Below are 27,921 nucleotides of genomic sequence, written 5' to 3' on the forward strand. Positions count from 1 at the left end.
CAAAAATTAACCACCATATCAAAAGGCTTAATCAATAAAGTAGCAGTGTAATGTAAAGAGTCAAAAAAAATGGAAAAGAAGAAGAAGGAAGAGGGAAAAAGTAGTCTAAGAAGAAGAATAAATGAGGCTTAGTGTTAAAAATGAGGTGCAAAAGCAATGAAACAAGAGAGTTAAGGTTCTTTCCGGACCCCTGAGATTCTCTTAGTCTTTTGCCTTTGCTCTTTGCAACAGGTTTTCTCTTTTATGCTTTTTTTTTTTCTCTTTTTTTTTTTTCCCTAATTTCATTCTGTTGTTTCCAAAACTCTGCTTTATTCTCCCTCCAACTCAAACCCTGTAGTTTTAAAAGCACCATTCCCATTTGCTCTAATATCCTTCTTCACTTCCTTTCTTTCCCATATTCGTTTCTGTTGGATTTTTTCACAACCCAAACATTAATTGCATGTTACATGCATCTAGCACCAGTTATGATGACACCATCTTCTGAACTAAGCTTTGACTGCAAACCCTACATGCAGCCAACTCAAAAACTCGAAGAGTTTTTGGCTCGTCTTGAAGAAGAAAGGCTCAAGATCGATGCTTTTAAGCGCGAGCTTCCTCTTTGCATGCAACTACTCAATAATGGTATATATAAATCTGTGTTCTTTATTTATTTATTTATTTTTTTTGTGACGTGGGAACCCGCAGCCGCTAAAACTCCCGCACTAACGCAATAGCCTGCAAACTACGTTAGCCAGGTAAACCACACTAGGCAAGCCTTGTGTGACAGGCTAGTCCAAGAAGGTGTTTGTAGGGGGAATCGAACTCCTGACCTTTGGTCAAGAGTTCAACTACTCCACCAACTTGGACACCCCCTTAGGATCGTGTTCTTTTTTTATGTATGCATGTATGATATATTCAAGTTGTGTATTTAATTTTCCTTTTTTGGAGTAAAATGAGTTTATATGTATATGATTCAGCTATGGAGGCGTCAAGGCAACAGTTACAGTCGCAGAGATCGATGAACGAAGGGGGAAGACCGGTGTTGGAAGAATTCATTCCACTGAAGAATACAAGTTCGGAGATGATAACTCATGAGCAGAATAATAATAGTTCATCGGATAATAAGGCGAACTGGATGACATCTGCACAGCTTTGGAATCAAGAAAGTACTGAGACCAGGACTCCGTCTCCCAAAGAAAATAACGATCATATGAAGATAGCTTTGAATGGGAAGCAAAGGGTAATCAATGGAGGAGCTTTTGTTCCATTTTCATCCAAGGCCGATAGAAGCTTCATGAGTACTCCATTTCCAGAATTAGCCCTTGCTTCTTCCGTGTCACAGAAAGAAGAGATGGAGTTAGATGTTATAAAGAATTCATCCGAATCGAATTCCAGGAGAGAAAACGGGAATAATTCCGGCGGCGGCGCGGAGAAAGAACAAGTTCATGGGGGCGCAGCAAATACAACGAGCCAAGCTCAGAGAAAGGCTAGGAGATGCTGGTCACCAGACTTACACAGGCGTTTTGTTAATGCTCTTCAGATGTTGGGAGGTTCACAATGTACTGTTAGATTATTTTTCAGCTACTTCAAATGAATTATAGCTTAATTTCTCACTAATTTCAGATGAATAGCAACGAAAATGGAAAAAAGTTTGCATGTCTTAAAATATGTGGAGCATCAAATATTATACAGAAATTAATCATTACACCTCATGTACAATATTGAGCTAATTTAAATCTCTTATATATATTGTCATTATTAATGCACCTTTCTAATGTATCTTCTCTTTTGTTCACAGTGGCTACTCCTAAACAAATAAGAGAACTGATGAAGGTTGATGGTTTGACCAATGATGAAGTTAAAAGCCATTTGCAGGCAAATCTTTGTCCCTTTTAATTTCTTTAATTTCTCTCTCTCACAAAAAAAACAAAAAACATGCAAAAACCCATTTAAGAATTTCTCATGGCATGGAAATAAAGTAACATAACATGTTTAAACTTTTTATTTCCATCTTTTTGAAATCAGAAATATAGACTCCACACAAGAAGACCGAGTCCAAACTCGCAATCCAGCCCGGCGACGCCGCAAGTGGTCGTCCTAGGCGGAATATGGGTCCCACCGGAATACGCTGCGGCGGCGGTAGCACACGGCGGCGCACAAGCCACCGCGCTGTACGGGGCGCACACGAACGCTGCTCATCACATGTCTCCTGTTTTCTGTTCCGCCCCACCGCATGTGGCACACGAAATCTATCCCGCGATAGCGGCGCCCCCTCAGCCGCCTAATCACCACATCCACCACCACCACCAGCTACACGTCTACAACAACAAGCCTCAAGGAAACAACTCTCCGGATTCAGACGCCCAAGGTGGCGGCGCCGGAGACCAATCCGAGAGCATAGAAGATGGGAAGTCGGAGAGCGGCAGCTGGAAGGCCGACAGCGGCGGGGAGAGGAAAAAACCGGAAGGTGAAGAAAGTGTCATCATGAGTCTAAAATTCTGAACATTTTTATTGATGTTGTTACCTAGGATTTAATTAAAACTAGCGTAGGTTTGTTTTTGTATTTGTTGAGGTTCATAAAATTGGAGTACGTGAAAATGTGTCTCTTTGAAACATGCACATGCGTGCAAACCCTGCTTTTAATTCATAAAAAGAATTTGTTTGTCTTACTCTCCAACTCAAAATTGGATTTGGATCATCTCCTGTCCAAACATAACAGCACCCCGTGCAATGAAACGCGCCGTTTTATTGCAATTTTTATTTTATTTTATTTTTTTCAATTGAGATCTTCGTGTGAACATTGCAATCTTTATTTTTTTTCAATTGAGTCTTGGAAGATGTTCACGCGAAAATCTCAATTCAAAAAAAAAAAAAAAAAGACAGCACGGGTGCTGTTATGTTTGGACAGCAGAGGATCCAAATCCCTCAAAATTATTATATATTTCGACTCATCTCCAAAACTATTCAAGTTCATTTCAAATTAATTAAAATTAATTTCATGGTTTGACCAGTGGTTATGGTAATTAATCTCAAATTCTTGAAAGCCCAATTAACGTAGTATATTCCGCTCAAAGAAGTACTTGTGAGGGAGTCCACCTTTTAGCCTATGGAATAATAAGGCCGTTTTTTGACTTCTCAAAGCCCAAACTTTATGCTTTTAGCTGAAATTGCAAGGCCCGTTAGGTATGAATTTTGCAACTGATCAAAAGAACCGTAGATCAAACAACAATAGGATAAGTTGACTTGTGAATAGTGAAACAATCTTCATGGTCTAATAAAATTTGGGACCAAGTGAATTAATAGATCACTTGAAATTGAATTTTATGAGCAAAGAAAGATCACGTGATTCATAGAATCCTTTAATTTTGAACCCCTTGACATGGGTTTCCTCTGTTGCAACCATACAATATTCAATATCTGTTCCCACTCTAGATGCATCAATTTTCCGATTTCAGAAGTGAAAAATATTCAATAATTGAGCATATATATACACACACACTCATACTTATCTATGATAGGTACTTCAAATTTGCACCATCTTGAAGCTGACATATATCACACAAACATATGACGCAATGGAAACTCGACTAATATGAACCCGGTTGTTTTTTGCAACTAGGCCCAAATAATAAAAGAGGCTCTGACTTAAAAGCCCAGTAACTAGCTAAATGGACTTAGATCCCCAAACGGGTTCTATTGGATAGATTGATCAGGTGACATAGGAGGATGCAAAAAGATTAAAGATGAAATAAGTCCTTTTTTCAAAAAAAAAATTATATATTTTTTTTATTAAAAAAAACAAGAGTTTTATACAAACAAATTGTTTTTATTATGTTGAGTTTTCTAACCAAATGGAGTCTAAAATTAGTTTATTTTGTCCAATTATTACATAGAATAATCATATCTCCTTCATACTTAAATTATCTCTTCATTAATTTATTAATATATTTACGCACTATATTTTCTTTTACTCAATTTATATACACAATTCTTGCCATTCATGATGCAGATGCAAGGGATACTATCTACTTTGGAGCCTTCTCACTTATTTCTTTCCCGTAAACATGGTTCTTAATTAATTCAATAAATTAATTAATGATGTGACCACATTGAGACTAAGAAGGCATCCCAACAAATTCAAATTTGTCCATAAATGACTGATAGTCAAAATAAATTTAAAAAAAAAAAAATAAGAAGAAGAACTGAGAGTGGACCTAGACTTGGTTCATCCTACTCCTTATCCTTAGTCTTGCCCATTCTCTCAATTTTTAGGTACAAATCAAGTTATTTTGCGTGTGCGCTAAAATACATATATGGATAGTGCAAAATGACAAATGTAGCTTAAATATTCCTATATATATATATATATATATGTATATATATATATATATTCCATAAATATTATCCTTCCATGGGGGAATAGTTAAAATTGAAATGTATATTACAATATTATGGAACAAAATGATCATATTTATTTTGAGTGAAATATTCATTCAAACTAGCTAGTTTGTCTTTGCGATTACTCGCAGAACTAAGAAATTGAATTCTCTCGTGAATAAAAATGTTAAATTATATGTGCTAATTTGTATTTTAAAAAAATTTGGCGATCCGAGTAGATCTGATCACAGCAACTCGAAGTGAAAATTAATAAATCAATTTGATGTTAAACATAATTTCTATGACATGAAAATTGAAATGTATATTACAATATCATGTTAAACATAAAAATCTTCCAAAAGTCACGATGACCTCAATCCGTGGAAACATAAGTCAAATAATATATATATAGTATAAAAAATAAACAGACACCATAACATTTTCAATTCACACACCTAACCCCAATAAATACGTTGGGGGGAAAAGAGTAACAATAAAAGGCCGTGTGACCATTTTTACACCAAATCAAAAACATATTTAGATATAGCTTGTTTATTCGCTAATATTTTTTGGTTTAAATGCTTTTAAATCACCTGTCATTTTCCCTTTAAATAAATAGTACACGATATTAAATTCCTAGCTACTTACATAAATATAATAGAGTATATAAAGTGCAATAATCTCGGGTCTTCTTTAATATAACAAGACACCGTTCTGTTCACCATATTACTAATATATGCATAGCTCATCCCATCTCATCTCACGTTCTTCTCATCATATTATTTATGTATATATTAATTATTTATTTTACATCAATCAAATCATTAATTATTTATCTCACATCAATCAAATTATTAAATTTAAATTACTATATTGCTCCTTATAATTTATATAAATTTTATTTTATTTATTGTTAAAATGACAAAATAATCATTTAACATTTTTATATAAAATTTAATCAATTAAATCAAATATAATATAATCTATCAATCAAATTCAATACTATTTTAACTATTATTTTTTATTTATTTTTTATTACTGTATATTACTCATCTATATATTATTTATATTATAACTCAAACCAAACGGCGTACAATAGTACAAAATTATGCCATGACTTTCAGTTCTATATCAACAAGGAATATGATTTCATTTTTTGATAATTAATTTATGTAAAAAAAATTAAATTTATTTTGAGTCCACTTGACATCAGATGCGGGGCCCACAATTGGAAAATTCAGCGAATGTGAACTATAATCTTGCAGTGGGGGAGACTTTAAAATGACGCATTTGTATGTATGTAATGGGATGGCTTTCGTTGTTTTCTCGACGACTTTAGTTGACTTACCAGCTTCCCCCACTTTGCCTTGAATACTGGTTTCCCACGAGCTTCCTCCAACATCAATTTAACCAATTTAACTTATAATCATTAATCAATATATATATAGGGGCTGCAGCTTCAGAGCTGACGCGAAATTAAGTTTTTTCTCTGGCCCATAATGAACACCATGGCTTTGAATCTGTTACTTCCATTTGTTTTCTTGATTCTATGCCTTCCTTTCCTTGGATTTTGCTTGGAAACAGATACAATACCAGCTGGTTTATCCATCAAAGATCCTGGTACCATTGTGTCTGCTCGCAAGATCTTCAAATTGGGATTCTTCACCCCTCCCAACTCCAAGAATCGATACCTGGCCGTGTTCTACTCTGTTTCTGAAAAAACCACGGTGTGGATCGCGAACAGAGATAATCCCCTCAAAGATTCTTCTGGGTCTGTGTCCATAGCCAGAGACGGGAATCTGGTACTCACCAATGGCGACAATGAGACAATCTGGTCCACCAACGCTACGACTTCCGCTACGAATACCAGCGCTCAAATTCAGGACACTGGGAATCTTGTTCTCAAGGAAATCCCGACTGGAAAAATAATATGGGAATCGTTTTCGCATCCTTCCGACGTTTTCCTGCCGAAGATGAAGATAATTGACGACACGGTTACTGATAGTAAGGTGTTCGTGTCTTCCTGGAAAAGTGAGTCCGACCCTCAACTGGGGAACTTCACGGCGGGGCTGGAAGCTTTAAACATCCCGCAGATTTTCACCTGGAATAACGGCCGCCCCTTCTGGAGGAGTGGCCCCTGGAACGGGCAAATTCTCATTGGAGTGCAGGATATGTATTCTCCGTACCTCGACGGCTTCACTGTGGTGGATGATCATTCTGGTCTCTTCTACTTCACGGCGCCGGAGGGAAATTTCTTGATGAAAATCGACCTGAATTCTTCTGGGAGTCTGGTTCAGAGACTGTGGGATGATCAGAAGAAGAGCTGGGATATAACATGGTTAGCTCCACAAAGTCAATGTGATATTTATGGAACATGTGGTCCTTTTGGTAGCTGCAACAATCAAAAATTTCCAAATATATGTTCTTGTTTGAGAGGGTTTGAGCCCAAGAACAAGGACGAATGGGCGAGAGGGGACTGGACGAATGGGTGTGTGAGAATCAATCAATTACAGTGCGATCAAAGCAATAATTCCAGTGGCAAGGGAGGAAATGGAGACGGGTTTTGGAAGCTTCAGTTCATGAAGGTGCCAGATTTTGCCGAACAATTTTTCTCGAAGCAGGTGGATGAATGTCGAGTTAGATGCTCGAGTAATTGTTCTTGCATAGCATATGCTCACGATCCGATCATCGGTTGCATGTTTTGGAGTGAGAATTTGGTCGACATTCAGGAGTTTTCTGGTGTTGGTGTTGATCTTTACATTCGGCTAGCGAGTTCAGAATTCGGTATACTCCGGACTAATTTGCCTTACATTTTTCACATCTCTAGTTTCACCAGCATGTTTTGAATTGCTAGTTTCACTTGATTCCCTGCAGATCACAAGAAAAAGAAGAATCTGTTGATAATAATTCCGATAGTCGTGGCAGTAGTAACCATATCGATCCTGATTTTCATCGCTTGGTTCTGTATATTCAAGAAAAAAGGTAACAAAGAACATGTGGATACGTTTTTAAGACTCTGTATGAATATTTTTGTGTCACTTGCATAATGATCATATGTGTAACATAATCAGGAGAGAAGACAAAAGACAAAAAGAAATTTGAAGCTGTGCAAGCATTTCCATCAGATCCTGCGTCAATCGTGCTCAAAGATGAATCAGAAAAAGTCAATATCGAAGAGCTGCCACTTTTCACATTTGAGACACTTGCCAACGCAACAGATCAATTCCAAGAGGACAATGCGCTCGGGAAAGGTGGTTTCGGTACCGTTTACAAGGTAGAATCTTTCTTACTTCGCGCCACCGTTGTTGCTTGCTTGAATTACATCAAGTAATAATCGCCGAAATCGTGGTCTTTTCTCAGGGAAAACTGTCAAATGGGAAAGAAATAGCAGTTAAGAGGCTTTCAGCAGCGTCGGGACAGGGGATGGAAGAATTCATGAATGAAGTAGTCGTGATTTCTAAACTCCAACATAGAAATCTTGTGAGATTGGTGGGATGTTGTGTGGAGAAAGAAGAGAAGATGTTGATATATGAATACATGCCTAATAAAAGCTTGGATGTGTGTCTCTTTGGTCAGTTTCGAGTTCTAAAAGCAAGCTGTTTTTATTTCATTTTCTTTCATTTGCCGGGGAATTTTCATTTTAGCGTAAAGCTTATTTTGATGTCATGTTTTTGTACAGATCCCACGTTTCCATCGCAACAGATTCTTGATTGGAAGAAGCGTTTTGATATCATCGAAGGAATTGGCCGAGGAATCCTGTATCTTCACAGGGACTCTAGATTGAGGATTATCCACCGAGATCTTAAGCCCAGTAACGTGTTGCTTGATGAGGATTGGAACCCGAAAATTTCAGACTTTGGCATGGCAAGAATTTTTGGAGGAAACCAAGATCAAGCCAACACAGCAAGAGTTGTAGGGACATAGTAAGTGAATTTTCGAATCAGCCCGTATAAATTACAATGCGTCTTTAAGAGATACAATGCTATATGACATGATTATTTTGCAGTGGATACATGGCACCTGAGTATGCAATGGAAGGCAGATTTTCGGAGAAATCGGATGTCTATAGCTTTGGTGTGCTGATGTTAGAGATAATAAGCGGAAAAAAGAACACGCACTATTACAATGAAGAGTGGTCTTTGAGCCTTTTGGGATGCGTAAGCCATTTCTCGGTTTATTTACTAAGAAATACGTGTAAAAACACGATTAATCCCACGTTGATTTCTCCATCATAATGTATACTTTCGAACATTTCAGGCCTGGAAATTGTGGAGTGAAGATAATGGTGTGGCATTTGCTGATCACACTATAGTGAGTTCAAATTTCCTGGGAGATATCGTTAGATGCATTCACATCGCTCTGTTATGTGTTCAAGAATTTCCTACAGACAGGCCTACTATTCAAACTGTTCTGTCAATGCTCAGCCGTGAAATCGTGGAACTGCCGGCACCGGAGCAGCCGGTTTTTGCTGAGAAATGGAACCGTTCCCAAGTCGGTACGACTCAACTGACGGGCCAAACCGGATACTCAGGCAACGAGGTCACACTCACAGTTCTGGACGGCCGATGATGAATAACTTGAAAATGTTTTGATAAGTCTTTTATTTTCATGGTTGTGATATACTATGCTTTTTTTCTCATAAATAGTGAGATGTGAATAATGAATCTCACCGAGTGTTGGCGATAATGTACCGAGGCAAATGGTGTAATGATAAGAAGGAAAATTCTTGAGTTTGGAATGGCAAGAATTTCATTATTTTCAATATTATTATTTTTTTTGTTATTTTCTTTTCATTAGTTATAACAAAACACACCATGTAGATAATGAATTAAAAAAGTTTTGATACGTGAACATTTTAGTTGAAATGACACTCGTCTATTGGATATAAATTAGACGAAGTCATTTCAGTTTATGCTCACCGATCAAAATTATATAAAATTTCGTGAGGATGAGATGTAGAAAGTGTTTGATCAAATTTATTAAAAATAACTTATAGAGCTTAAAAACTGTTTTAGAAAATTATAGATGTAATGATTTATTTAAAAAATAAGTTGTTAAAATATTTGAGTAAGCTTATTTTAAACTTAAAAGATGTTCATTTGTTTGATATTAAAAATAATTTTTTATTGTTAAAATTACAAAAAAAAAAAAAAGATATAATGATACGAAAAAAATATAATGAGTTATACATATACGAAATTAGTTTTAAAATAAATTTATATTTAAAAAAATAAAAATATATAAGAATTTTTCATGTTATTTGAAATTTTTTTTAAAAAAATATTTATTAATATTTAATGAATGAAAGATATGAGATAAAATGTTAAAACAATACCATTTTTAAAAAATAAGGTCATCTTCTTTCAAAAAACGACTTATATTATATCAAATAAATTTTAACAATTTATAGGTTCAAAAAATAATTTATATAAGCTGAGAATTACTCTCGTAGCGTGAGTCAAAAAGGGAGTTAAAGGATAGCAAAGTCTTTAGTGCTGGACCCCAAAATTACGACATCCAGTGCGCCAATTAAAATCTTAATTCTTGTACTACGGTCCTTAATTATTAATTAATTCAAAAAGAGTAATCATTTCCGGATGTAATTCAAAATTTGTTATTTTTTTTTTAGAAAAAAATTTGTTATTTTTAAGGACTAAACGACAAGCAACTTTATTTGGGTTTGTGTTATCTGAATTTCACAAAATCTAGACCTCCATTCATTCTCATTTGTTTTGTTTAGGGTTTTAGTTTGTTAATGAAATAGTGTTGAGATTGTATGTATATTATAAATAAAATTATGGTTATTAATATATTTAAGTAGGATATGGAATAGTATTGAATAAATGATAATATATATGCTTGGTTAGGTTGATTAAAGTTGTGATAAGATGGTATAAATGTTCCAATTTTATCGGTTTTTAATAATTGATTAATATAAATAAAAAAGATATATGATTGCATTATATTTACGCTCGACATACGATTTGAAAATTTGTTTAAACTAGATTATATTTATTATAATTAAAATTACAATTATCTTTTTTTCCCCAAGTTTAATTCATCGCACTAATATTTTATTATTTATAATATTATTTCACATTCTACTCAAATATTATTATAATCGTAATATTCTTTGACATAGTTTTGTACATAAGATAGGAGAGTTTTGCTATATTGTCCACCAACCGTGTCAACCTCTGTGCCCACCATGTATAATAGTTGAGTGTTTTATACATGGTGGGTACAGAGATTGACATGATTGGTGGGCAGCATAGCAAAACTCTAAGATATGATAAGTAAATGATATATAATTAAGGATAAGCAAAATGTTAGGATACTATATTAAATGTTTGACATGATTTTAATAAGAGTGATAAATTTATATATTAGATTGTAATGACGAAATCAACATTATCATAATAAATTTTATTTTTCACTGTTATTCAAGATCTTGCACATGCATAAATGTAATAATTAAATTTGACTTTTTGTAGTATTTTTTTGCTTGTATTAAATTTATCACACCAAATTAAAAGGATACATAGTTCACTTGTAGAAACATTTATCACAGTCTCATTGACTTATCATGAGCTTTTTAAAAATGTATCAAACATGAGATGAAAGAGGTGATAATTTATTAAGAAAAAACTCCTATGAGACGGTTTCAATGACCATTTTTTTGAAACGAGTCTTTTATATGAGTTATCCATTAAAAAGTATTACGTTTTATGTCAAAAATATTACTTATTATTATAAATATGAGTAGAGTTAACCCGTCTTATAGATAAGACCGTCTAACAAAAATGTTACTCATTCATTAATCATTCACTTGTCAAGTGTACCAAATTATGCTTTTGTTTACTTGATATCTTGGACCCAAATAGACCAATCCAAAATGTGTACATCAAAATAAATAAATAAATATTATATATATAGAGTAAAATTCATTTTGATACACGAACTATTGATAAAATATCAAATTGGTACATGAACTATTGAAAATGGTTTAATTGGTACATAATCAACTTATAAAGTCAATTTTATTATTTACTTACATTATTTTAAAGTCTAATATTTTTGTAAAATTAAAATAGATACACATTTTATTTTTTAAAATCATTTTATTAATACAATTATAAGCATTAATTTATATTTATTTAAATTTTAGATTATAAACAAGGGATCGTATTTATTGTACGAAATATTGTAAATATTAATTAATATAAACATGCATATACACACACATATATATAATAATTGATAAATTATATATTCAAAAATAATATATATTACAAATATATAATAAAAGATATTGTTTTTGTTTATCTATGTTATAATATTATTATTTATATAAATCAAAATAAAAATGATATATTTTTGTGTCTTTTCGTTTATAATCTACAAATTTTACATTGAATATTTTTTTCGTATACATGATATATAATCTTCTTTTTATAGAATAGTAATTAGTAAATATGAATTTATATTTACAATTATAATTAATATAATAATTTAAAAGACAAAAATATGTATGTAGTTCAATCAATCAATTTAATAACAATATTCAACTTAAAAGAAATTTAAGTAATTGACAAAATTGACTTTTGGGTTTGATCATATACTAATTAAACCATTTTCAATAGTTCATATATCAATTTGACATTTTATCTATAAGTCATGTATCAAAATAATTATATATATATATATTGTTAAAGAACAGTGGATCTTTGGAGTTTTGGAAAGAATAAATTAATACCCCAAATGCCAAGAATTCTCCACATAGTTTACCCCACCAAAAAGCCACTAGAACAAAACAGCATAATCGTTTTAGACTAGGAAGAAGACAGAAATTGAATAAAAACAATGTGGCTTAATTTCAACTGCTTTATTGATTTATTATGATTTCATTTTACTTTTAGATATTAGGAATTTGAGCTTATTCACACAAAATTCAATTTATTTGAAATAAATTTACAATCATATTTTAAATTCCGGATCATAATGAAAACTAACATTTTAAACGTTTCGAGCCATTTTCAACGAAATTTACTATTACATATTATAGTTATAATTCAATAACGTAATCAATATGCACTTTTGCTCAAGATGAACTGTACTCAAATGACAAGTTATAACTTATATGCAATAAAAAATTAATTTAAAGAAAAAACAAGAATTCGTTCAACAACTCAAAGAATATAATAATGCAATTATATTTAAGGGGTGACTTTTCAAAATTTCCATGGAAAGAAATTTTTAGTGTTCTCCATAACCTCAAGTGGCCGAAGCCATCGTTTCCCTTGAAAATGATGCGAGTCCAACCTGTTGGCTGGTGGCTCAAACTCAAAGTTTCTACTTTTATGCATCGTTTGTTCTGATTACCACTTTTCAAGAACTCGTATGCTGTTTTAATCCTTTTATGGGGGAAAAAGAAGAAGAATTCTTTTGGGTTTTCATCTATTTCAATTGAGAAAATTGCTGAAAATGACGTACATTTAATCCAACTACGGCTACTGAAACGAAGGAGCAAAGGTGATTTTGCAAGAAGCTGATTGATCGAGGGGACATTTCCCTACACCCGACAATCTAATTCTCATTGGCAGTAGCCATTTTTCACTCGATTATGGTCTGGGCAGAAAGTTTTAAACATTTTCTTGTATTATGTACGGCTACAGTTCTTTGTTCTCTCTTTCCCAGATCTTGCACTGGACAAGGAAGCAATTCGTCCACCAATAGTTGCTCAAATTTTGGGCGGTGTGGATCGTTTGGGTTCTGTAATTCGCAGAGCTCGCCTATCTGTAGTTGCTTGCAAGGTTTTGTGCCGAGTAATATCCAAGAATGGGATGCTGGGAATTGGACAAATGGGTGCATGAGACGGATCCATTTGAAATGTGAAGAGAATAATGGGACAAGTAATGGGATCAGAGAAGATGGGTTTTTGAAGCTTCAAAGTCTGAAAATTCCGGGATATTCAGACCGATGGGTTGGCCCAGAAAATGAGTGTGGAGGTCGATGCTTGAGCAATTGTTCTTGTATAGCCTATGGGTTTGATGTTGGTATTGGTTGTATGTTCTGGAGAGGAAGCTTGATGGACATCCAGAAGTTCCCAACTGGGTCACCCTCCTCGGCTACGGATCTTTATATCCGCCTGGCAAGTTCAGAACTAGGTAAAAATCATTTTGTGGGTTTCTTTGATGATGTCCTTTTTATATCTTGCGTGTAGTTTATCTGCTAATATGAATGAAAGTATTTTCTTGACGCTTCTATATGTCCTGTGATGCTTCTTGTTCTTTCTCCCTGGTTTCTTACACACAATAAATTTGTTCTTTCTCAACGGGAATGCGTCTTTCTAGACTAAGCTCTTATTTGTACTTTGTTACTAGTTCATTTGCTTATGGCCTATCGCGATTGTGATTTTATGGGTTGCGCTGCAGATCAGAAGAAAGGCAATAAAAAGATCATCATAATTGTCATTGTGGTTGTCTCGATAGTCATGGCCATTTGCGCATACTTTTCTTGGAGATGGATGGCTAGGAAAAAAGGTAATGTTAGGACTACTAACCCGTGAATTAGGCGTTATGTTCCGCTTTCACTTAATATTCCTTGTGAAATAGGCAAGAAAACAAAACCGGGACTTGGGGAATCAAGCACATCGGATACGGTCCAGTCTTCTACTAAAGATACATTGGATAAAGTTAATCTTGAAGAGTTGCCAGTGCTTAAATTTGAGGTGCTTGTAATTGCCACAGACAATTTCTCAGAGGCTAACAAGCTTGGGAAGGGTGGTTTTGGCCCTGTTTACAAGGTAACATTGTAGGCTTATCCATGTCAATTATCACATTTGTTGAATACAGCGTTCTGAAACTTGTTGCAACTCTAGGGAAATTTGAATGATGGACGAGAAATCGCAGTTAAGAGACTTTCAAAAGCATCTGGACAGGGAATGCAAGAATTCATGAATGAAGTAGTCTTGATTTCTAAACTTCAACATAGGAATCTTGTTCGATTGCTGGGATGCTGTGTGGAGAATAAAGAAACCATGCTTGTATATGAATACATGCCTAATAAAAGCTTGGACTTTTTCCTGTTTGGTCAGTTAAATTTCTACCTTGTTTTCTGGTAGAGTTACATTGTCTCTCACATTGTGATCTGATAATAAGAACTGGATTTGTGGAAGTTGAGATTTTAGTTCAAAGGGATGTTTTGAAATTGAAAGTAATTATTTTCTTTGTATTTTATTTGTATAGATCCATCACGCGATATCCTAGATTGGAGAAAACGTTTCAACATAATTGAAGGTATTGGTCGAGGCCTTCTTTATCTTCACAGGGATTCTAGATTGAAAATAATCCATAGAGATCTCAAGCCAAGTAACATATTGCTTGATAATGATTGGAATCCAAAGATTTCAGACTTTGGTATGGCCAGAATATTCGGCACTACACAAGATCATGTCAGCACCGTAAGAGTTGTGGGAACTTAGTGAGTACATATTTATTTGACCCCTCCGCATTTTAAGCATAAGCATCATGTAATTTTCTCTAAAGTTGTCATCTAATGCTACAAAGGACTAAAGATGTCCTACTGACGTCATTTTCTTGCAGTGGCTATATGGCTCCTGAGTATGCATTGGAGGGAAGATTTTCTGAAAAATCTGATGTTTTCAGTTTTGGAGTTCTGATACTAGAGATTGTTACTGGGAAAAGGAACACAGGTTTCTACAATAACGAAGGTTCTTCGAACCTTTTGGGACATGTATGCCTTCTTCAAATTCTCCTATTCTTTTAATTTGCTTGATATGACACTCCAAATGATCATTCTACATATATACCTAATTCCCAGTTATGGAAACAATGGAATGAAGATAACGTAGCAACTGTTATAGATCCAAGAATATCAAACCCAAGCTACCAATCTGAGGTCATGAGATGTGTTCATATCGGATTGTTGTGTGTCCAAGAACTTCCCAAAGATAGGCCATCTGTTTCATCTGTACTCTCATTGCTTAGCAGTGAGACTATCGAGCTTCCTGAGCCAAAGCAAACCGCATTTGCGATAAAGTGGAAGCCTTCTTATCCAGGTACGAGTTCTTCTCAACAAAGTCAAAAGAGTAGTTGCTCCTTGAATAATGTTACTCTTACCATGGTTGATGGTAGATGACAGACCATATCATTATACTGAATGAAACTTGCTCACCAATGTAACACGGTGAATCCAATGTGAAAATTTTTGTTGTAATTTAGTTGTAAAAAGTTATTTGTTTGTGCAAGACCACATATATAGAAGTTATTCCCTAGTTTAGGAGAGTAAAAGAAAGTCATGTCTTGCAGTTGCAATCGAAACAAAAACACTTGACGTGGATGAATTCATATATATTATTTATCATTGAATTTGCTCATTTCAATTGTAATAGAAGGATCGAAATAAGATATATTTATAAAACCAAGCCCAGAATCACTATTATATTTCAAGAAACTTGTACGTTTAATACACGGATATACACACAGAACTAGATACAAAGTATAGAGCCAAGATCAGGAGCAGGAGTAGAAGTAATCAGAGCTGAGGGGGATAAATACATGAGCTGCATTAGTCTCTATCAATTTCAATTGCTCTTCCAACAGATGCACGTAAATAATCCAGTCCCCATTCCCCTTTGGACTCGGCATCGGCATGACATATCCTGATTTCCCTCCCCAAGGGAAATGGTACGAACCGAACACCGGCATTCCCCACCCAAAGTCCATCTTTCTCACCGGAAAATGCAGCCCCGACGAAACCACCACAGCCGGCTCCTCTGCTGTGGCCCTGGCAGCGTATATCCGGGACAATGCTGGCCGGGGGCGGTGCTCCTCCACCCAATCTATCAGCCCCAAGAAATGTTCTTTGCTCAGCGCACTTTGCAGAAAGCTATGCACTTCATTTGCCACCCAGCTCAAAGATTTTTCATTCAACTCTTTAATTTTCTTCTCCCCGTATGGGATGGATAAAACGTTGCCAAAATATGAATCTAAAGATTTTTCTTGACTTTCTTCCCCGTCAATCAATCGTTTCCTCCCGTCCACCACAATCCCGAGCCTGCAGTAACCATCAGTACCAGCAGGAGCTTCACTTGAAACAATCGTTTTCCAGAGAAAGGCGCTGAATCCCTCAAGCTTAGTCCTCCTGTTCCTAATTTTCCCAAAACAGTTATCATCATTTGCCAATGCCTGAATCTCGTCAATCCTATCAGCTTTGACATAGTAGATTCGGCTCAAAGCTGTTTGATTGTCGTCCTCTGGCGCCGGTCCCTGATCCTCCAGCAGCGTTAAAGCTGAAATGGTGGCGTACATGCTGTCAACTGAGAGGTGGTAGGCCGTTGGGCGGCGGGGTAAAAGGATTGATCGGCGGAAGGATGGGGGCTGCAAGATTGGCCTCGACCGCGTCATCTCCGCCCATGAAACGAGAAACATGTTGGCGGAGTAGGCGTCTGCAACCTGGTGCGCGAATGTGCATGACACCACCATTCCTCCACATTTTAGTTGAGTCGCCTGATATCAATTATCAAATTCCAGAATTAAATTTGATGCAAATTTCATGAAAATAATTAAAAAAAAATTGTTATTTTGATATTTATTTATTATTTAAAATATTTTCTCTAAAACAACTTTGTCCTACTTCTAACTTCTAAGTTAGATTTTAACTGTATTTGATCGTTTTGGAAGGGGTAAGTAGTTGAGTGGTTTTTACTTTCTTGTAGATGTGCTTTTCGAGGTCTTGTTTGTGGATCCATGAATCAGGAGTCTCTGAATTTTGGATTTCGCCCATGAGTATCATGCATGAAATTATTTATTTAGAACTTTTTAAAAACTTACTACTGTAGTTCCGTAGAAAGTGCTTTTTTATTTCCCCCCAATAAAAGGAATAAAGTAGCATCCCCTTTAAAAAATTTGAGTTCATGGATGCCCCACACTTCATCCCAAAAAATAATAATAATAAAATAAAAATTTTGCCTTAAATCCCTAAATTCAAACATAATTTTGAATTCCTGCAATCCGTGATCCAAAAAAAATGTTTCTGCACTCGGCCCACATATTTTTCGAACAAAAGTTGATACAAAACATTGAAAATAGAGTAATAATACATGATATTTAAGCATAAATTGTATAAAATTTGGTACTAATATATTATTTCTGGGTACTCAAAGATATATGCAAATATTGATATATAAATGACATATTAAGATTTCTTAGAATGAACATCGGTACAAAACATTGAAAATATGATACTAATACATGAATTTGGTACTAATATATGATTATTGAGTATCATACTATGTGTTGCAAGTTTGTACCCAAAATTTTATCTTTCGTATCATTTCTAAACCAATCAGGACTCAAATATCATATATTAGTATCATATTTTTAATGTTTGTAAAGGATATGTGGGTCCAACTGCACATCTTATGTTGCAAACGAGATGTTCATGTTAAATTTGGGTCTTTAGTTACCTCATTGGGTAATACCCAATGAGATCGGGTCGACAAGTCCGACTGTGCATGATAATGTCGCTTTCACATGCAAATGACAAGCAATATAATATCCGAAAAATCGACAATTAATACCCGAAAGCGTTACCAACAATCACCTGTACTGCAAGAACGCCATGCTTTCTCTCCGGCACCAGCTTCCCTTCAACGGTTTCGTCGGGATTGTACAGATGAAGATCCTTCAATTCAGCGTCCGCAAAAGCTTCCACGAAATCCACGCCACGGTTGTTGCATAGAAGCTCTGGCTCGCCGCTCGTGTTCGTCACGAGCTGGCCGGAAAGAGCATAGTATGACACCAAACACTCTGCCAATGACTTCTTCAGAGCACCCGCCGTTGTTGCGAAAGAGATCAATTCCTCGCTTCTTCGGTAGCAAAAGAAAATTCCGACATCCACCGGCGGCAACAGAAGGTCGAGGTTGGAGAGTTGCAGCCAGTGCTCTTGCATCGGCAGCGCCGCCGCCACAACCTCCCTTCTGCTTACCTTCACCTCAACTTCTCTTTTCAGCGGCATTCTTTTTTTTTAAAAATTAATTTGGTAGTCAAGAGTAGGAGAGTGGGAGGAAGAATTAAGCACGAAATATTCGGTGGAGAAAGTAAGGTAAATTAAAGATGGAATATTGTGGTTTCCTTTCGAAAACGTGACTTTGTTTTATAATGTACTAGCTGTGGTATAGTACGTAGGTCATGAGGGACTTGGAAGTTAGGTTTTAAAATGGGCTAAGTCTGTTGGGTTGGTTCGCCCGTCATATAAAATTTGTGGGTTGGGTTGGCAATTTCTCAACACTCCTAAAAGGTGGGCCGCCCCGCCTAATGGTGGGTTGTGGTGGGTTGTGGGTTGGCCCGCAAAAACCCGTCAATTTATACGTCAGCCTGCCGGATTGACCCGCCCCGCCACCTAAAATGGTGGGTTGGGTTGGTGTATTTTTAACCCGCCTAAAAGGTAGGTCACCCTGCCTAATGGGTGGGTTAATACGGGTTGTGGGTTGATCCGCCCTGTCGGCCCGTTTTGATATCTCTACTTGGGAGGAGATTTTTCAGCTATTAAAGTTACGAAATAATTGAAAATTCATGTGAGACGGTTTATATCACGGGTTAATTGGATGTATGTTGATCCGTTTTTCAGATAAATATCCTTGAGAACGTATCACAAAAGACATAAATACGATAAATAAAAGTCTAATTAGGTATGTCTAATTAGGTATGCCGATTTGATTTTTTTTTTTTAATGTTTATATATATCTATATATAAATATATCTTCTTAATTTCGACATTTTATTTGTGCATAACTTTGTGTTGAAGGTATAATTTCTCGATACGGACGAGTAATATATAATGGCCATAAACAAACTCACTCACTCCCATCCATTTAATTAATTTATTTTAGAAAACTTCGTCATTGAATTAATTAAGATTGTATGTATACCTAATACCACTAGCTCTATTTAAACAGGCATGTCTTGTAGATATAACTGATTTGTGTTTTTGGAAAAATAAAATTAAACAATGTCAAACCTAACATTGCCTAACTTGTGAAAATTCTATTATACTAAATCAAAATACACCAAGTAACTTGTCTAGCAAGAGTTGTGATTTCTCAACATTAGCTAGCTAGGCACGCACAACAAAAAAATAAGTTTATGAGTAAATTTCTAACCAAATTTGATTTATGAGACGATTTAATTAAAAAAACATAATGTTTAAAGTAAAAATTATTATTTTCAATATAAATATAAATTGGGTCGATTCATTTCACGTATACAAATATTTAATTAATATCTCTTTGCAAGAATTGTATGCTTATTTAGTGAGATATTTTAAACATAAATTTTTTTGTCAATTTTAAATTAATAATATGTCCATGTTATTTAATTATTAGGAATGATATATATTGTCTACAAATGTAAAAATATAGATAAGACGATTCAATTTACAAATAAGAATAAAATTAAAGATATGGTTGACTATTATATATCTCCAAGCGTACGTGTAGTTTTAACTTTGACGCGTGCACTATCTACAAGCAGATGATATAGCTAAAGCTCTGTTCTTCCATCCAAGATACACAACACCGTGGCCCGCAGTGGTGGCGTAGTTGGGATTGTATTCTTTCAACATATCGGCAATGGCTTCGTTAACCGATGGATCCAATGGGATTTGACCAAATCCAGCCCTCGTAAGCCGCATTCTCCACTTACCAAAAGGCTCGTGCCTTTCCACCCGTTCGGTGCCCTCACAAGCTAGTACGTTTACCACATCCTTTGCCACGCAGTGTTCCTCCGCGCTGATCCGCTGCCTTTCGTCCTTAGCCCGTCCCGCGTCGATGGACTCGAACATTGCCGAGTAGTAATCTAGAGTTTCGTGAAACCGTTGGAAGAATGTCGATGTGTTTGTGTCGGATTCTTGTTCGACAAGCGTCACAACCTTGGGCGACAGACTCTTGACTAGTTCGAGGAGTCGGTCCCGGTGGTTCGCGTCGCTCACACTCTCGTCCGGCACGTGGTGCAGTACGTAAGGGAAGTTGACGGCCAAGGCTTCTCCTTGTTGAACCGGGAGATGCTCTAGCCCGACCTCATCGCATCCTGATATAGCCACACCTTGGAATTGGAATGGTACTCTGCATGCGTCAACTAGTTTTGCTAACCTCTGGCCGACTAGCTGAAGCCCTCCGCCACGAGCGTGAGCGGATTGGGAATTGTCGACACCGGTGATTCGAATAGACGGTGGGCCACCGGGGCGACGTGAAACAACCTGGATGAAGGACATCCATTGACTACCTTGAGCGATTTGAAAATCGATGATGTGAATTCTATCCTCTGTTTGCATTGCTTCCCCAATTATGGCGTTGGATGAAACGTAAGTGATGCGATTATCATAAAATAGGTCTCCGGGGTGGGTACGACCCCGGGGATAAAATAGCAGCAAGCTTCCTCGCCTCGTCGTGAAGGCTATCTACACACCAGAAACAAGAAGACTCGTCAATGGGGGCGCCGGAGGGGTTCTCCGGCGTCGCCACTCCGATGCTTAAGTTAGATTTAAGATGTATGGAGTGGGCTTATTAGATTTAGAGAAATTGAGTGTGAATGTGAAGATGTATATGAACGTAATAGAACATACCATAGCCAGGATAAGGAACCTGGTATTTATAGGGAACTCTTGAGGAAGAGTAATGATAAATGGAATGGGTCTCCTGACAGCATTAAAGGTGACAAGATGTTTTCCGCAATTTTTGGACAGTGCCCATGCCTTATTATTATTCTCTGTCACTTCCAGATGGTGCCCATGCTGTGGGACCCATGTTATGATTTGACCTGGGAAGGGTCCTCTAGCCTGGATGACGGGGTGCTCAAGGCCAGGGTGCTGTACGCCAGGGTGCTGGGAGGCCAGGGTGCTGTACGCCAGGGTGCTAGATGCCAGGGTGCTGTACGCCAGGGTGCTGGATGCCAGGGTGCTGTACGCCAGGGTGCTGGGAGGCCAGGGTTCTCTGGCAGGCAAGGGAGGGCTCCTCCTGGCAAGGCAAGGGACCTCTTGGCAAGGGAAGGTACCTCTTGGCAAGGGAAGGGAGGACACTTCTTGGCAAGGGAAGGGAAGACTCCTCTTCCCTATTTCGCTAATCTTCTCTCGCCACCAACCTAGAAACCATCTCGCGTCCGAGCTCTCGACAATTACTCGGGTTTGGTGATAACCTGGGATATTTCATCGGGGTATCACCACTCATCCTAAAGATAGTCGGGCTAGGACCTGCTCCGCTGTCCCGACAAAACTAGTCTCCAAACCCGAGTAACATGCTATAACCTCCCTTCTAAACTCTCAAGTAGATGTCCGGGCCTAAAACCTCCGGGGCTTATAAGAGAGGTGCCAGAGCGTAGACTGGCCTGGGCTTTCAAATAGATGCCAGGGGGCTGCCCTGGACTTTAAATGAGTGGGTGCCATGGGGCTGCCATGGGCTTTTAGTACCAGGGTGGTAGATCGCCTGGGTTTAAGTGCCACGGGGTTGCCATGGGCTTGCCGTGGAAGTGCCATGGGATTGCCATGGGCTTTCCTGGACTGCCATGACGGAGATATTGTCATGGGCTTTTAAGTACCAGGGTAGCGGAACGCCTGGGTTTAAGTGCCATGGGGTTGCCATGGGCTTTGAGTACCAGGGTGGTAGATCGCCTGGGTTTAAGTGCCATGGGGTTGCCATGGGCTTTGAGTACCAGGGTGGTAGATCGCCTGGGTTTATGGTGCCAGGGTAGTGGATCACCTGGGCTTTAAGGTGAAGATATCAGGGCCTTACTGCTAGATGACATGCCTGATAAATAACTTCTGGTTGGGCTTACTGCTAAATTGCATGCTCGAGCTCGGTGTTGCTGCAAGAAGTCATGAAACCGAGGCAAAAATAATCCAAGATAATAATATCTCATATTTTGTATGAATAATATAGGATGCCGGATCCTAAAAAATAATCCTGAGTCCATGTATTTCAACTTTTGAATGCAAAATATAATATAATAAATAAAATATTTAATTTTGGGATATTCATCACCATAAAAGATGAAATCGCTCCTCCACGACAATTTCGAAATAAATAATTAACTATGCTCGCACGTGCCCTGTATGCGATAATCCTTTGGCAAATCACTGCCCATTATTCAATTTAATTAGGCTAGTGGAGTAGGATGACAAAACAATAATTAATTAATACATGTCTTGTACAATCCAATTCTAGGAAAGTGTTTTTAAAGAGGGAATGGTGCGTTCCAGCACACACAAATATATATATATATATATATATATATATATATATATATATATATTTTCATGCAATAAAAAATATTTAAGAATACTTATCTGTAGTGCTGCCAATTGCAAATGTAATGCCCAATATCCCGGGCCCAAATATTAAAGGATGTCAGCAACCTATCTCTTCTCCCCTCCATGTTTTCTCTCATCCGGAAATACGAGTCGTGTTCTTATGATTCAAAAAATGAGAGAGTCCGGCTTCCTCCAAATGTCCATCTCTAGCCCGGGGGCCGACTAATTCCAACCAAGATGCTAAGATATTTACATATCATACTTTTATATCTGCAGAACCACTTTCCTTTTCACAATCCATTCGAATATAGATTCAAATTTGTTGATGTGAACGGTGGAGAGTGACTCCTCCAGTAGTCGCCGAAGGGAGGCTCTGACCCGGGTGACTGGTTATATCCCACTTCCCAACCTCACCATGTCCCAGAACCCCGACTCCTCAAAGTTCTCCAAATATTCCAACATCCCTGCGTTACCTCAGAAAGCTCCAAGCATCTCTCCTGCTCCTTGGGCTTGCCGGCTACGAGAAAGCCTTAGAACCCCTACCTCCCGGAGGGGTTATTGCGAAGAGGATGCGCTAGTACATAGAAGCTGGTTCAGGTGATTTGTTGCATAGATCAGGTACCATAAGGCCGGATTACATCTCAGGAGTGTAGTCCCTCGCGCCACCAAGTCCAACTCTCTGCTCATAGACTACACCATGGTCTTGAAGTACAAGCTCCCGAGCCGCAGCAAGACCAGTGGCGCCTGCGCCAATCACAGCCACCACTGCGATCCCCGGCGTGGATGTAGACCGTAGTTCGGAAGGAGGATGCTGATACCTCCAAGCTTCCCGAGTGGAATCATAAGGTGGCTGTCGGGACCTTTGGTTTCGATCCTCACGAAGCATCTCGGGTTTTGCTTGGGACTTGCTCGGCTTGCGAGGTTGCCATACGAATCGGCTAACGGGTTCAATATCTCTGCTAGTGTCTCCCCTGTTCCTCGTCCTTTTGTCTTTCCCTGAGATATGAGCTGGGCTCTCGGGACTTATAAAATACAAGGAAAATGGGCTTCCTCCTTTCGAATGTGTAGAAACAAGTTGAGGCGGGCACGGAGAAAAGCTCCCGAGCCTCAACATGACAGAGTCTTCCCAAGTTTCCGAACATGATAATGTGACAGGAGGCTGTGTACTTGTGATATGAGTTGATGAAGATGGTTGGCAAGGATGATGCACATGGTGAAGCTTTTTTTCCACGGGATCCGGGAAAGACATGACAACGGTACGATGAGAAACTGATTTTGTCTCGGTTGGAGCTTAAGAGAAGACGACTCGATTAGCCTGGGTAGAGATGAATCGGCCCGGGTTGTTGATTATACAATTGGAAGAGCTCGGGTGACTCATCACGAATTCGAAACCTTCAAGCACCTCCAACTTCCACGCATGCTTTGGCCCGATTCCCATTATGTTTAGTGAGTTCTCAAGAAGCCCGACCTCTGCTTTTCTTACGGCCGAGAACTGGTTGCTTTTATAGTTATTCAATAGCTCCCGGGTGTACAGCTTTCGAACGTTCCGCCAATAATCCATGTACAACAGCCGCGAATCACGAACTCGGCTCTGTGCCAATTTGGACTAGGCCCGGGAAGCTATTTCACCCGCATCTCCTGGGGTGTCAAAACATATCGGGGCCTTGGTTTTCAAAATATACCGGGGCCTCATTTTTCCGATATTATATTTCCATTGTCCTGGATGCTCAATGATAGTCCTGTGGGCCCAATATAAACATGGGTCATCTCATTTACCCAACTAATTTGGCCGGTTCCACTGAGAAACATTACTACTCTTCCAGACGACCACCATCCACCAAGATTCTGCCTCAATCTGCCCCCTTATGACTCCAGTACGCTCCACGCCCATCCACAAACACTTTACGATCGATTACAAAGTGCCTCAAAGCATCCGAAATCGAGTAGCCACACACCGACGTCAAATGAACAGCCACATGACACGAGAAAGTAATTCCAACGAGCAATAGAGAATTTGAAGATGATGGGGCTGTTAAACTCGAGATTTAAACAGTAAAATTGTTCTAAAAAGCAACAAACTTGATCCAGGATGCTTGAAAGAAGCAGCCAAAAAACGATGGAAGAAGCTCCAGAAATCTGCCAGTCACGTTTCTTTTCTTTTCTAACGAGAGAAGCAAAGAAACTCTTTCTCCATGGGTGATTTTTGAGCGGTTTTCATATCTACGCCTTAGACTCAATTTCCCACAGACGGCGCCAATGATGCGATTATCATAAAATGGGTCTTCGGGGTGGGTACGACCCCGGGGATAAAATAGCAGCAAGCTTCCTCGCCTCGTCGTGAAGGCTATCTACACACCAGAAACAAGAAGACTCGTCAATGGGGGTGCCGAAGGGGTTCTCCGGCGTCGCCACTCCGATGCTTAAGTTAGATTTAAGATGTATGGAGTGGGCTTATTAGATTTAGAGAAATTGAGTGTGAATGTGAAGATGTATATGAACGTAATAGAACATACCATAGCCAGGCTAAGGAACCTGGTATTTATAGGGAACTCTTGAGGAAGAGTAATGATAAATGGAATGGGTCTCCTGACAGCATTAAAGGTGACAAGATGTTTTCCGCAATTTCTGGACAGTGCCCATGCCTTATTATTATTCTCTGTCACTTCCAGATGGTGCCCATGCTGTGGGACCCGTGTTATGATTTGACCTGGGAAGGGTCCTCTAGCCTGGATGATGGGGTGCTCAAGGCCAGGGTGCTGTACGCCAGGGTGCTGGGAGGCCAGGGTTCTCTGGCAGGCAAGGGAGGACTCCTCCTGGCAAGGCAAGGGACCTCTTGGCAAGGGAAGGTACCTCTTGGCAAGGGAAGGGAGGACACTTCTTGGCAAGGGAAGGGAAGACTCCTCTTCCCTATTTCGCTAATCTTCTCTCGCCACCAACCTAGAAACCATCTCGCGTCCGAGCTCTCGACAATTACTCGGGTTTGGTGATAACCCGGGATATTTCACCGGGGTATCAGTAAGCAAACTTGTAGTATTGGAAGATTTGATAAAGCACGTGCATAGAAGACATGAGTTGGGAACTGGCCGGTTGGCTCCTTGCACTTCAACTTGTTGCATATTCTGCTTTTTGAAGCCAACAATCTTGCCCGAAGCCCTTCCAACATGTACGCGCTTAATCTTTCTAAAGGGTCGCCGGATACCGACACCCTTTTCTCTAATATGTCCATGAGAGCTTCAGCCGCCGAAACCGCAACATTTCGATCTGTAAAAGAGACGGTGTCTACTTCTGAAACTATCTTGCCACAGGCAACAAGCAATTGTTTTGGGTCCATATGTTGTGCCATTTCGAGGATTCTGTTGTACCTGGTGAAAAGAGAAGGCGGTGAGATTAAGACATTAAACGAACCACTGTGGTCGATATCGGATTCGGGCCCAAGCAACTCGTTCCTCAGGACCCACAGAGCGTGCATCAATTTGTTTTCATCGTCAACGGCAGAAGAAGATCCATTAATTGTATTGTAATCAGACGAGAGGTTGGGATCTGTGGCATTTGAATTAGAGAATTGGGGAGAGAGATCAGGACTCATGATAGAAGAAGATGAATCAGAGACAATATTATAATCAAGTGCAGGGGTTGATTCCAGAGTGAAAAATTGTTGGGTACAAGCTTGAAATAAAATTTCAGAGCTTTGGCTTCCGCTTGAATATTCATGCTGACGGTAGAAACCATGAACGCTGGCAGATGTTTGAGATTTCTGGGAGGATTGCATCTCAAGAGTACATGCAATTAATTAGTATCTACTTCGATAGAATCCAACACACTTCAGATTAAACTGATTGATTAATCACCATATCCGTACATCTTTCCAGGACACACACACAAACTAAAACAAATTAAAACTCAAAAACATTTATCTTAAACCAAGAAATACGAGATGAAATCATAGCTTCAACTGGATATATATGTGAATTTGGACACTCAAAAACACAAACAAATTAAGAGGTTAACGTTCTTTAATTAGTCCGGGAATAGTAGATGAGACTCAAGTTGTGTGTGTTCTTTTAATTAAAATTAAAATTAAATTAAATAAATTCAAGTTGTGTTTTATTTATAAATATTAAATAAATAATAGTAGTCGTTGCAGCGGAACGTAAACCCATTAATTATCTTGAAAGATGACCCTTGATTCGTCACACGAAATTATTACCAATGAGGAAATTAATTTCTTTTTGCAGCAGCAAATATGGTGTATCCTTGATGTGAATATATATCTCCTGATTACGAAAGATAAGTTGATGTTGGTTAAAAATTCGCATTAAAGAAAAAGTTTATCTAATAATTTGTATTCCAAGAAAATAACAATCATTAATGAAATAATTTTGAATTTCTCAGATCATTGTTAAATGGGTACGTTTGATTCACAAAAGCTCCTACGAAACCTTTTAACAGATCAAGTTTATGAAAGTCAAATTTATCGATATGACTAATGAAAAAAAGTACTGTTTTTATACAAGAAAACACACGCTGTCCAAGAACGCGACGGTCCGTACAAGCCAGCTACCCCAACTTATCTCCTGTCTTTAATGTTGATTTAAGAAAGTTAAGGATACAATAATAAGCCCAAGTCTGTTTCTGTTGAAAGGTGAATCAAATAATTCAAGCCCAAGTCTATTTCAGTCCAAAGACTCATTTGCCCATAATCGAGAAACATCTAGTGGATAGATTTTATTACGTAAGCAAAGAATATTTGTTTGTTAGTTTGTTATGATTTCTTGGCCACCTGTCGTTGGTTTATTAGTCATAGAAATCCATAAATATAGGAGGTTGTAATTGTTTTACATATACGATGAAAATGAAATCGTTCATTATCTTTTCACATATATCGTCTTTTTTCTAACTTGGTATCAAAGAGCCATGGCGGAAGCCACACCTCCGATGGGAACACCTCCAGTGAGCCCTCTTTCTCCGCCCTTTTTTACCCAATCCTCCTCTCTCACTAATACAACTAACTTAATCATAAACCCAGCAAATCAAATAAACTCAGTCAAGTTGAGCGACGAAAATTTTCTTCTTTGGAATATCCAGATTTTTGCTGGAATTCGTGGATTGGGTTTGGATATCTATCTCCTTGATGATCCGCCTGTTCCTCCAAAGACCTCAAGCAATGACGATGGCGTTGAGACGATTAATCCAGCTTTTCTCTCTTGGTGTCGACAAGACCAACTACTGTTTTCATTTCTT

General features: G+C 37.9%; 3 protein-coding genes and 1 pseudogene across 3 annotated transcripts; 2 read left to right on the forward strand and 2 right to left on the reverse strand.

The window, feature by feature from the left end:
- The first annotated feature begins 389 nt into the window (after positions 1-389).
- On the forward strand, positions 390-2,605 carry LOC140865488 (myb family transcription factor EFM-like). Its single transcript, XM_073270150.1, has 4 exons — positions 390-621; positions 957-1,538; positions 1,778-1,854; positions 2,005-2,605. Exons 1-4 carry the CDS (start codon positions 447-449, stop codon positions 2,479-2,481), a joined length of 1,311 nt encoding a protein of 436 aa, XP_073126251.1. The 5' UTR covers positions 390-446; the 3' UTR covers positions 2,482-2,605.
- Positions 2,606-5,732: 3,127 nt separating this feature from the next.
- Positions 5,733-15,641, forward strand: LOC140867772 (G-type lectin S-receptor-like serine/threonine-protein kinase At1g11300). Its single transcript, XM_073272832.1, has 14 exons — positions 5,733-7,140; positions 7,231-7,338; positions 7,428-7,630; positions 7,717-8,279; positions 8,363-8,513; positions 8,614-8,919; positions 12,750-12,845; positions 12,950-13,523; positions 13,791-13,898; positions 13,971-14,161; positions 14,237-14,447; positions 14,604-14,838; positions 14,961-15,111; positions 15,199-15,641. Exons 1-14 carry the CDS (start codon positions 5,856-5,858, stop codon positions 15,514-15,516), a joined length of 4,500 nt encoding a protein of 1,499 aa, XP_073128933.1. The 5' UTR covers positions 5,733-5,855; the 3' UTR covers positions 15,517-15,641.
- A 114-nt stretch (positions 15,642-15,755) lies between these two features.
- LOC140865487 (coniferyl alcohol acyltransferase-like) lies at positions 15,756-18,481 on the reverse strand. Its single transcript, XM_073270149.1, has 2 exons — positions 17,983-18,481; positions 15,756-16,886 (listed from the first exon to the last, which is right to left on the reverse strand). Exons 1-2 carry the CDS (start codon positions 18,394-18,396, stop codon positions 15,891-15,893), a joined length of 1,410 nt encoding a protein of 469 aa, XP_073126250.1. The 5' UTR covers positions 18,397-18,481; the 3' UTR covers positions 15,756-15,890.
- A 1,409-nt stretch (positions 18,482-19,890) lies between these two features.
- Positions 19,891-26,530, reverse strand: LOC140865489 (scarecrow-like protein 21; annotated as a pseudogene).
- Positions 26,531-27,921: the final 1,391 nt, after the last annotated feature.

This window comes from Henckelia pumila, chromosome 4 (assembly GCF_033568475.1).
Source record: "Henckelia pumila isolate YLH828 chromosome 4, ASM3356847v2, whole genome shotgun sequence".
Lineage (NCBI taxonomy): Eukaryota > Viridiplantae > Streptophyta > Magnoliopsida > Lamiales > Gesneriaceae > Henckelia > Henckelia pumila.

Excerpts from the sequence above, each read along its gene's own strand:
- LOC140865488 (XM_073270150.1), top strand. The coding sequence starts at position 447 with ATGCATCTAGCACCAGTTATGATGACACCATCTTCTGAACTAAGCTTT. Across the intron at positions 622-956 it reads CATGCAACTACTCAATAATG|CTATGGAGGCGTCAAGGCAA; the intron begins GTATATATAAAT and ends TATATGATTCAG. Across the intron at positions 1,855-2,004 it reads AAGTTAAAAGCCATTTGCAG|AAATATAGACTCCACACAAG; the intron begins GCAAATCTTTGT and ends TTTTGAAATCAG.
- LOC140867772 (XM_073272832.1), top strand. The coding sequence starts at position 5,856 with ATGAACACCATGGCTTTGAATCTGTTACTTCCATTTGTTTTCTTGATT. Across the intron at positions 13,524-13,790 it reads CCTGGCAAGTTCAGAACTAG|ATCAGAAGAAAGGCAATAAA; the intron begins GTAAAAATCATT and ends GTTGCGCTGCAG. Across the intron at positions 15,112-15,198 it reads CTTCGAACCTTTTGGGACAT|TTATGGAAACAATGGAATGA; the intron begins GTATGCCTTCTT and ends CCTAATTCCCAG.
- LOC140865487 (XM_073270149.1), bottom strand. The coding sequence starts at position 18,396 with ATGCCGCTGAAAAGAGAAGTTGAGGTGAAGGTAAGCAGAAGGGAGGTT. Across the intron at positions 16,887-17,982 it reads ATGGCGTTCTTGCAGTACAG|GCGACTCAACTAAAATGTGG; the intron begins GTGATTGTTGGT and ends AATTGATATCAG.